The following is an 11,445-nucleotide window of genomic DNA, read 5'->3' as shown; positions in this document are numbered from 1 at the left end:
CAAACACGCGAACAAACAAACGAGCGAACAAGCAAACGAGCGAACAAGCAAACAAGGAAACGGAACAACTGACAAATAAACAAAACGAGGGAACAAATAAACAAGCGAACGACTGACAAACAGTGAGGCACTTACATTATAACTCATAACGCGGGGGCTTCAGGAGTGGATCAGTAAAATTTGAACTTTTAGAGGGTCTAAACTTTAGTTATATTGACAAAAGCTGTTTCCTTGTTTACATAATGCGGCCTACCATTGATCGTTCAGTTTGAGCCCACGGTGTGCGCATGAACAGTTTACCATCCAACACCCCCCCCCCCCCCCCCCCCCCCCGCCACCTCAAAAACACTTCTAAATAGTTTTACAAAAAATTTATGATTTGCTATTGGAAAAAGTAATGACTGTATACATTCAAAAAGTAGGACTAGATAAAATTAGTTTTGATTTATGATGAATTTTACTTAACAACAGCGACAACTTGTTTCTTTCTTTCAGCAACGCGAGGAACTGTTCCTGGTTTACTGTGAAGACGACGATTTTCATCCCTAAACAAACAAAGATAAAGTTAAAAACAACAACAATAAACACACAAAACTAAACTTAGTAAGCCATTTCAATGTTACGGCATGTTGTACCGTGTACGTGCTGTAAGTCAGTACCGTATGTTTCCCACTCATACGAGAACCATTCTTATGGGAAGCCATTTCAATGTTACGGCATGTCGTACCGTGTACGTGCTGTAAGTCAGTACCGTATGTTCCCCACTCATACGAGAACTATTCTCTCTATAGAAAGCCATTTCAATGTTACGGCATAACGTACCGTGTACGTGTTGTAAGTCAGTACTGTATGTTCCCCACTCATACGAGAACCATTCTCTCTATAGAAAGCCATTTCTATGTTACAGCATGTCGTACCGTGTACGTGCTGTAAGTCAGTACCGTACGTTTCCCTCTCATAAGATAACCATTCTTATGGGAAGGTATTTCAATGTTACGGCATGTCGTACCGTGTACGTGCTGTAAGTCAGTACCATACGTTTCGTTACGGCATGTCGTGCCATATATTTCCCAGTTATGTGTAAATTACTCCAAGCACTTACTTTCGTTTTTGTGATTCAGACATGATTCTCTTCTCAAGAGCAGCTTTGTAAATTGCCTTAGGAACATGACGGTGTCTGCAACGAAGAGAGAAACATGGTTAAATGGATGGATGAATGGATGGATGGGTGTGTGGGTGGATGGAAGAAAAGACGAATAGATAAAGGGAGGGAGGGAGGGAGGGATGAAGGGATAGATGGATCAATTCTACTCAATATGACGTTTGCGTTCACTCATATAAATCCATGAAATTAAATCCAATCCATCCAGTTAGAATTTGTTTGCTAATGGTACGAAAAGAGCATGAAACTTTGACTTCCGACAAATGGTACGCGCGTCTACCAGAAGAATCGAAAAGAGCGGGAAAAGTGGATTACCTCAATCGGAAGACCGAGTTTTCTGGAACTTTTGCAATTGGGCTGACACATACCATTTGTTTTTTTAACTCCAAACATGAATTTCCGGTTTGTCCGGTTTTCCCGGTAAATGGTAAGCACCCCTGTAAGTCTATTTTTCCCATTACACCGGAAGGGAATGCACATCACCTACAGCATGTTTACCTTTGAATTCTTCGTATTCTCGGATGGTGTTTAAAACGCTCTTTCAGACGTGCTGAATATGCAAAAGCTTCCTTTTCTCTCGGGGCAAGCTGCATGGGTTAAAACAAACGAAACTTTAAATTAAAGCTCTGGCTTTGATTCAGAATGGATGAATTAGCACCCGAGATGTGTAACCAGCCACCTCGGGGAATCGTCATCTGGCAGTTATAGAGAGGTTGCCTGCCTAATAAAGGTATGCATTACTGCAAAAGCCTTCCTTTGAATTTTGGCAACTGGTCTCTAAATAGAGGTCGTCGCATAAAGCGTGACTACATCGTGTGAATTGAGTTGTGTCTTTCTGAGTGTGTCGAATACACACAAAAACAAAAACAAAAACAAAAACATAAAAGCATAAACAAAAAATAAACAATTTAAACATAAACAAAAACAAACAAAAACATAAAAGCATAAACAAAAGAATAAACAAAAACAAAAACAAAAATAAACAAAAAAATAAACAAAAACATCAACAAAATCATAAACATAAAAATAAACAGAAACAAAAACAAAAACAGAAACAGAAAACAAAAACAGAAAAGGAACATTAGCCTTTGGCTAGGGAGACTCGGCAACGACTCCCCGTATCACAAATTAAAATAAATATCATTTTTTTATTGTTTATTTATAATAGAGGTACACTGAATAACCCTCGTTGTAACTAACTATGGTGAAGTATAATAAAGAACAATGTTCACATTATGAGGAAAGGTGCTTATTGTTAGCTACTTACGGCTCCAAGTTTCTGAGATGCATTTGCTTTCCATATTCTGTATCAAAAACACAATGAAATGTGAAAAAGAAAGTCATTTTAAAAAAAATGCCAGTCATGCAGGGAGGGTTTGATTAGTCTTCCAAACCTCATGACTAAAGCCCTCTCTACTTTCACTACTCACTGCTGTGCAGGTCATAGGTCAAATCTCTGACGGGAATCTCCACCCTAAGAGTGATCAAGGAAATCAAGGGTGGCGTAGTTGTAATGAACTTCAGCAGTGCCCTGACATAGGTCTGCCCAGAGGTTGTTTCAAAGTTCAATAAAACTGAGATCAAATCACGTAGCACTCCCTTGATTATCATTTCTACAAAGAATATATTTATATTACCTGATGTTAGTTTCATCACTTCCTGAGAGAACATACGTTGAGTCTGCACTGAACCGAACACAGAACACTCTTTGCATACGACGAGTATGGTAAACCTCTCTGAAGAAGTAACAAAAAGGTTTCATTGAATATTTTTTATTAAATGAGAAAAAGAAAGGGAGGTGTGTGGCAAAAGAAGAAAAAAAGGAGGAAAGGAAGAGAAAGATAAGGATAAGAAAGGTGGGAAGGAAAGGAAGGAAGGAAGGAAGGAAGGAAGGAAGGAAAAAAGCTCATTCAACCACTCACCTGCTGTGACCTCCATGACGTTCAAAGATCCTAATACTCTTATCGAAGCTTCCAGATACAAACTCCTGTCCAGTAGGAGCATAATCCACATCAAGTACTGCCGATACATGGTCCATATGAACATTAACAGCCTGGTCCAGTCGGCGCATATCATAGGTATATAGATTAGAATCCTCATTAGCTGCTGTAAAGATGTAGGCCTCAATGGGGTTCCAGGCTACAGTGTTTGAGCGCATTGCCATAACGAGTTTACGTAGAGGTGAGGAGCCTCTGGTGTCATACAGGACAACACTTCTATCTGATGCTGTACTGGCTAGGATATTTGTCTAAAAATTCAAGAGAAGTTATGGGGACAAGTTTAAATGAAAAACAGTTTCAAGCATGTGCTGGCTATGTGGGTAAGCAATTTGTCGTTCTATGTGTTTGTCCTCTCATTGGCAATCCTAGTTGTTAGCCAATCAAATTGAGAGATTATGCTCTGTTAATGTAAAAAGTTTTTTATGATTTCCAAATGAGAGGGCAAGACTCACCTCAATAGGGTTGTATTTCACACTATGAACGGTATCAACACCCCATGTGAATGTACGAATAGGATCTGCTCTACTTTCATCCCATATATCCAGTTGTTGTCCACATGTAGCGAACGTGTCGTTCTTCCAGTTGTGGTCAATACCAGTGTACATTGTCTGAATGAAATAAAACATGAAATAGGGCTTGATATCATATCTCTTTGCTGAGTTTGATGAACAGGATGCATTGTGGTCTAGGTTGGGTACAAACAATACCATATATGGCATGATGGACAAAAGATGTTTATGCTGAGGCTAGACCACAATGCACCATGTTCGCTATCTCAGAAAAGGTTGATTATCATTGAAGTGCGCAATCCACTAAATTTGATGTCTTGTTCACCGACAACCATTTAGACAACAGTCAATCAAAGAACTGCAATAAAAAATATATAAAAATCTCAAGGGGGTTTTTGGACTGTATTAATGATTTTAATCCTCTAATCCTCTAGAATCTTTAATTCAGTACAAAATCTCCATCAAGATATTGTTTCTTTTATTGCAGTTCTTTGAGTGATAGTCCTTGAAATGTTTGTCGGCAAACAAGACATCAAACTTTGTTGATCCCACTTCACCAATACAGGGCTTGAAATAGTGGCCTGCCAATGGCCAAATGACAGGCCTAAATTTCAGGTTCGGCAGGCAAAAATAACGAACACCGCCAAATGAATAATAAAATGACATGCAAAATTTACTGAAATGACCGCTCCTTTTACCTATGCTCCTTTACTATGGCAGGCTTGAAAAGAATTCCTATTTCAAGCCCTGCCAATAATGGTAGTAAATTGTCAGTCCTGTTTAAGTTTATTTGTAATAAGCTACTCATGCATTCTCTTGGGTTTAAGATATTTAAAAAAAATTGTGTGTATTTGTGAGTCTTCTAATGTGCAACTGATAGAAAAAGAAATCATACTCTATATCTAGGAATAACGCTTGGTTTAAATGGAAAAACACGCAGACAACTTGATCTTCACTTCTGCCAACACGGAATCATTCAGTAGATAATCTTAAAATCTTAGGAAGTCTGATGGTTTTTTGTGTATCAGCAATATCTTGGGTCCAATAAGTGTACCACTTAATGATACACTTACTGAACCCAAGATATTGCCATGTTTAAACACATTTTATAATCCTTGCATCAAAAGACATGCCAAGTTTATCTATGAAGTCAACGTCTTCAAGTGTCCTCTATGCAAATCATAAGCTTTTCTATAGAACCAAACAGCGTGGAAGATCTAAGACCCTTCAAGAATCAAGAGTCTACTTCATTCTAGGATAATGGAGTGTCTGGCGTTGGTAGAAAGAGAAAAGGTTTGTTCTGTTTCTGAGAGTCATTTGACTGCATCTTGGTATTGTTTTGACTGTGAGCACTTGATGTATGTCAAGAATGCGAGAAGCACCATTAATACTTCATGAAAGATTACAAGTTTGTTTGTCTGGCCAATTTGAAGAAAGAAGATGCTAAAGAGAAGATACAAAAAAAAAAAAAAAAATTGGAGAAACCGCCTTGAAGCACAGGAGAGAAGCAACTCGACTCTCCTATGTCACAGAGTTTGGGAATTGAGACTTTTTCATATCGGTGAGAGGAGGGTGCCCTTGACACTATGCCACCCATTCTTCTCCCTTACTTTAAATTGAAATACAATGTGTATTTTTAGTATCTAACCAAGAGAGCATAAATAAGAGAGGGAAACTTTTCAATAATGCTCACGCCATGTAAATTACCAGTTGGGCTATTTTTAGTAACCGGATGCAGTTTAAATTTCGCCTTACCCTACTCCCTTGCGTCATCAACTTGCGTGCATGCCTTATTTCCATTTGTTTTTAGTGATCGAATTAAAGAGCGAGTGCGCAATTTGATGACGCACGGGAGTAGGGTAAGGCGAATTCAAACTGCATCTGGTTACTAAAAATAGCCCAACCGGGAATTTACATGGCATGAAGCATTATTATAAGTTCCCCTCTCTTATTTAGCTCTCTTGATCAAACTTATTATCATAGTTTGGTATCATACAATTAGTCACTGCACAATGAAGCTAGGATGGCTTTCGGTGTGAGCAGCTTGCCTTTCACCAATGTGACCCAGGTTTGAGTATTGCCAGTCTTGGTGTCATATGTAAGTAGAGTTGTTTGGTTCTTTCCTGTGTAGTATGTGAGTAGAGTTGTTTGGTTTTCTCCTGTGTAGTATGTGAGTAGGGTTGTTTGGTTCTCTCCCGTGTTGTATGTGAGTAGAGTTGTTTGGTTCTCTCCTGTGTAGTACATGTAAGTGAGTAGAGTTGTTCGTTGATTCTCTCCTGAGCTCCTATGGATTTTTCCCCCGAGTTCTTTGGTTTTCCTCCCTCCGCAAAAATCAACTTCTAAATTCCAATTGGGATTCAGTGGATGAAGAGCCACTCTGTCGAAATGCCACTGCTAAACCCTATTTCATTATATTTACCTTTCCTATTATTGTATTTATTGGTTCTAAGTTAGTGTTTGTAGTCTCCAGACATTTGTCCATACTCCATTGCTTCACTACTTTCTCATCTCCAACCTAGGATTATAATATATAAAAATAACAGTAAATTGACCAATTATTCTGGATGTTTGAGCATCTTTCTCATTTATTTATTTGTCCGGCCGAAAAGATTTTTAAACTATCTGTCATTCTTCTTACTCCAAGGAAAGCTTAAAGTCTGTTCAAAATCATTAGTCAAAATTTTGTCCTGTAATAGTAATGATAAAAGGGTAAATTTTACACCGTGAAAAGATGAAAAAACTGACGCTTTGGACGTTAGTCCTTCGTCTGAGTAAAAGAGGATTTTGTCTGTAATAGTGTCAGTAGTAAATATTATGATGTATTTTGCTTTACATTTTACAATGAAGTCCCTATGTGCCATGAGGCACGAGGAGGATAGGTGTGGATCAATTGCATAAGCTCCACTTTCCAGGCACACACATGATCTACTTTAAACTCGTTTTCTTACCGAAAAAAACGAATCTCCTTTAGGTGCAACACAGAGTCCTCTGACAAAACCAGTGTGAGCTGTTAAAGTTTGTATGCATTCTCTCTTGGGTAGGTGCCACAACTTGATCTGAAACAGATAACAATATTACATTTATTATATATTGCAGCTTAGATATTAAACTGGCTCTGATTGGTCGAGAACTGTGCTTTACTAGTGAAAAGAGCATGGTTGCTAATGACACCTGTGTGCAGCAACCTTTGCAAAGAAGTATCCAAAGAATATCCGACAGATTTCCCCCCTTTCTCCATTATATGACAGAACAAATATTTAGTAATAAAGCAATGAGAAAACACAAAAATCACCTGAGAAGTGTGCTTATATTTTATAACCATCACTCCCTGTTTGGGGCTCTTCCGTGAGGTTTGCTTCACCTGCACTACCACTACATTGTATATAAGAGCAGTTTTCGCAAACTCTGAAAAGCTTGCCGTGACATTGCTATTTTCTAAAATCTTAATTAGCTGATTTTTTCTTCTCCAATATGATTGGTCTTGCATTGTCATGACCTTGGCATGACCATGTCCATGCCGTGTTTAATTATTGCCGTGTTTTGGGCATTTGATTGGATATAGAGTAAATTATCTTGCAATGTGATTGGTCTAGCGTATTCCTTGTCGTGTCATGACCGTATTTGTGGTATGAGCTTTTTACAGTCATTTGAAAACTGTTCTTCTTACAACATACAACACTTAACTCACATGTTGATTTTTGATGGACGGAGGAAGACTGGAGAACCAGGAGAAAAACCCATGTGGCAAGGGAGAGAACAACACACCAAACAAACTCAAATTTTGAAAAACCAAGAAAATTGAGCGGAGTTACGAAAAGTCAAAGTACATCTACATTTATATATATTTTACCGTGTTTGCATATGATGTATAAGTTCAAAATGGTGGACGAAAGCATGTACGTAGAGGCTTATTGTTTTTTGTCGTTTTACTTTAACTGTTAGTCACTATTTTAATAAACACTCAATAGATTAGACTCACCTCTCCATCACAAGAACCCGATAATAACACAGACAGACTCCTAGGATGTCTTGCAAGACAGTTCACCCCATCAGTGTGTCCATCCAAAGCACCTACAAAAGGTTTAGCAAACACTCGCTCTAATTTGGTGGCATTTAACGCTCTCGTGTACTCTCTCGGCGCTTCAAATGGATGTAAACTAGGGTCAAGGTTCCTATGTAGCTTGTGGATGTCGGATTTTCTCTCTCGAATGTGATCTTCAGGATTTCTGGACAATACTTTTACCTTCATTTTGAGAGAATTTTTCTTCTACTACTTGAACAACGTGCAATGGAAATAATCCCACAGGCAACCCAAATAAGTTATATCATCTAATTAATCATATTGTATTATTTATTATTATTTTCAATACTAAGACTTGTTTCTATCAAACAACAGGACACGAAAAAATTATAGATTCTTGATTTTTTCCAAAAATCTGAATAAAAAATAGATTTCATACTTTTAAGCAAAAAAACAAACTTGGGCTCCCTGTGGTTGAATCCCTGTGGTTGAATGACTGCAACCAAAATGACGACAAAAAAGTTCAGTCATCCAAAAACTACCTTCAATATGTATAAAAATGTAGTGAAATGCGAAATTAAAAAAACAAACTCTTAATGATTTATAAGATATTATTATTTTGATAAATTTCAAAATGTTATGCACGGGCTTCCTGTGTCAGACTCGTTTTCGCACCGTTACTATGGTAATAACTATAGAATGCCTTCCAACATGTCGGCTTAAAGGAAAACAAGAAGAATGTGTCTAAAAAGACGTGATTTTTCCGTGATTTTGAACTCCTAATGACATAAAATATAGCATTTTAAGGCAGATATTTTATTCCTCTATACAATGGTAAGAAACATTTCGAAATCGTCTAATTTTTAAGTTAATGTTTTGAGGTTTAAGTGAAGAGATATATATCTTGTACTTTAGTTGATCTACAAATTCAGTGGTTTTCCAGCCTGTACTGTATTTTTATTGCTTTTGTTCATGTTATTTTAAAGGAGTCTGGTTCAAAGGTAAAGCTTCCAAACATAAGAGAAGCTGAAGGAGGAGGAAGAGTAGACGGCCGAGAAAAGTTCCAGGCAAAAAACTGGAAAAATTTGAGTAAAAAAGAGCTGCAAAAGCTCTCACAACTAGAAAGGAGCAAGTACTTAGCTGTAAGTGATACCGCAGTCGTTTAATATGAATGTTACTTTGAGCTCTTACTTGTAATTCCAACAAATCTATTATCGTTTGTTGCTTAAAAGGTGAAAGACTAAGTCAGTGATAATTATATGGTGATGATGATATTCCACTGGGGGTGATGATGGTAGTTATGATCATAATGATGGTGATGAAAATGAAAGTAGTTAAATTTATTTTATGTTGTGTCCATAATGGTGGTGGTAGTTATGATGATGGGTACTGACTGGATGATGGAAAATATCGTATTGATGATATGATGATGATAAAAATACCTAATGATGATAATAAACTTGATATTTTTAATATTCTGTAGTATGAATCAGCTCCCAAAGACTGTGTTGAAGCTATGTCTGCAGCCAGGAAAAGATTAAAGGAACTGAAGAAAGAAAATAAAATGTAAGAACAGCAATGAAACCTTGTCAACCAATTAGAGTATGCAATGCACAGTATCTAGAATATAAATTTTTATGAAGGTTGCTAATTTATATTAATTTTTATATCAAGGTCATACATCATACATAATCTGAATATTCATAACTTTGGTATAGGGATTATTGGCCTTTTGGGGATATAGAAAAATATGATTTTAGTTAGCATTAGATAAGGGTTATTTCTTATTTGTTGTAGAGATTTTAAGAGCAGAGCAAAACCATTAGTAGTTATATAGGTAATGTTCACTGCTTTTTTCTAGGAGAGAACAACCCAAACCAATGGAGGAAGTCGTTGAAGAAGATAAACACACCAAACTCATTGGACAACTTAAGTACGTCTCTCCATTGATTCAAGGGTTTTAGGTAGATTTATAAGAAATATGCAGGGAGTGAAAAAATAATGATCAACTAAGAAGCTATGCATTCAGAACTGAAGACATGCAAAAATCACATGGAACGAGGCTAAGGAAACACCAAAGAACGGAGTGAGGTGGAGGACAAGGATGAAGGGCCTATTGTTCCTAAGGGAATGAACAGGATTAAGCAAGAAGCTATTAATAAACTATCAATAAATTATTATTAATTAATAAAATCTGAAAGATTCTTGTGTTATGTCATAGAGCTGCAGAAGCAAGAAATAGACTACGATTGATGAGGTTAAGATACAACAATAATAGGGTGAGTACATATTGAATAAAAATGAAAAATGGTCAATGAAAATGGATTGTTGACAGCATGGTTCCCAAATGCAGCTTCTCAATAATACACACAGAATCATCATGACAAAATAGATTTTTGGTCGATGTCACTGTATTCCATAGATCCACACAATTGTTAAAAATCTTGTGTTTAGCTACTTCAACTAATGCATGTTGTTGTATGGATACCTGATATAGGCATCAGAAGTAAATCATCTCATCTCCTGCCAACCAACAGCATTAAAAGCTGTCCGTCTACAGAGTTTAGTGCCACCTTACACAGAAAAAATCCACATCAGGGATCTTTTGGGAAAAAATGAGGTACTTAAAAAAAATGATATTATTTTGTGTATACTAGCAATGCTTTCTAGACAAAGATATAACTGTTGTTGTTATATACCAACTATCAAAGTCCATTTTCCTTGAACTCTGATTGGACAAGAGGGTAACATGTGGACGTAAACAAGTTTCGATGTTTCCCCACCAATGCCTTTCAGGGCACAACAATATGTTGCAACAAGTCAGACAACAGTTGGAAGGGCAGTTGTAATTCAGGATATTTATTTTGGTTCATTACCTGACTTCTGTCACTTAAGATCATAGACAATTGGTTCCTTTTAGTGATAAAAATCATTAGTTCCCACACCCAATTGAACAGGATTTAGGTACCAGGGTCATTTTTGAAATTTCCGACGAACATCCCCGCCCTTTGATGATAGGAGTACCCCCCCCGCCCCCGCAGGGATATTTCACTGTAACTTTCATGAACACTTATTTTACCAACTTCAACTACTGACAGCTAACATGTAAGACTTTATATAATATGAATTAAATAAATTTTTTTTTCCAGCGTGGCCGTATCAATGCTCTCTTAGAGGATGAAACTGGCCTGGAGACATCAAGAATTCTCTCCTGACTTGAACAGCTGTGTCATTAACAGTATTTAGTGTCAGGACAAGAGAGATGGTGAAGGTGTTTTCCTGTCTTCAGATGTATTAACGCCTTGGACTGTAAACCAGAAAAGAGAGGTCAACCTAAAATAATGAAAGGCATTTCTTCGGGACCCTGTCCCATTCTTCTTTCAATGTCCTTTTATTGGTTAACAAAAAGGCTAACAGGAGAATTTTTGTTTTTGAAGTCCTAGGTTCCAGAAATCATCAATACCCCCCCTCCCCCAAAGAGTAATTTGGAATTTATGGGAGAAAATTGGAATTTTCCAGGGGGGGGGGGGGGGGTGGGGGTCTAAAAATTCCTCTGTTTGGGGTATGTATAATTTCTGGAACTACTCATTTGTTAAAGAAACGAACAATATTAAAAAATATATTCATTTTTTAATCTTTTGATAATACTTTCAGTGATATCACATTGCTATTCAGATAAAAAATATATTATAAATATTGTTATATGTTGTGCTTTCATGTGCGAATATAAAATACTGTATATATTTTTCATTA

General features: G+C 37.0%; 2 protein-coding genes across 2 annotated transcripts; one reads left to right on the top strand and one right to left on the bottom strand.

Annotated features, from left to right (window-relative positions):
* Positions 1-358: 358 nt before the first annotated feature.
* Positions 359-7,970, bottom strand: LOC116286457 (DDB1- and CUL4-associated factor 13). The gene is made up of 10 exons (XM_031692976.2): positions 7,651-7,970; positions 6,620-6,727; positions 6,091-6,186; positions 3,615-3,770; positions 3,085-3,410; positions 2,800-2,898; positions 2,430-2,466; positions 1,661-1,749; positions 1,103-1,177; positions 359-545 (listed from the first exon to the last, which is right to left on the bottom strand). The coding sequence occupies exons 1-10, from the start codon at positions 7,918-7,920 to the stop codon at positions 458-460; spliced, it is 1,344 nt and encodes a 447-aa protein (XP_031548836.2). The 5' UTR covers positions 7,921-7,970; the 3' UTR covers positions 359-457.
* Positions 7,971-8,398: 428 nt separating this feature from the next.
* LOC116286458 (uncharacterized) lies at positions 8,399-10,979 on the top strand. Its single transcript, XM_031692977.2, has 7 exons — positions 8,399-8,526; positions 8,679-8,834; positions 9,176-9,258; positions 9,554-9,625; positions 9,914-9,971; positions 10,190-10,312; positions 10,842-10,979. The coding sequence occupies exons 1-7, from the start codon at positions 8,524-8,526 to the stop codon at positions 10,905-10,907; spliced, it is 561 nt and encodes a 186-aa protein (XP_031548837.2). The 5' UTR covers positions 8,399-8,523; the 3' UTR covers positions 10,908-10,979.
* The last annotated feature ends 466 nt before the right edge of the window (positions 10,980-11,445 follow it).

Source organism: Actinia tenebrosa, unplaced genomic scaffold, assembly GCF_029948245.1.
Source record: "Actinia tenebrosa isolate PJP-AT-01 unplaced genomic scaffold, QUT_ActTen_1.0 PGA_scaffold13__45_contigs__length_12533684, whole genome shotgun sequence".
Classification (NCBI taxonomy): Eukaryota; Metazoa; Cnidaria; class Anthozoa; order Actiniaria; family Actiniidae; genus Actinia; species Actinia tenebrosa.
The sequence above is the reverse complement of the archived record's forward strand: the minus strand, read 5'-3'. Positions and strand labels throughout refer to the sequence as shown.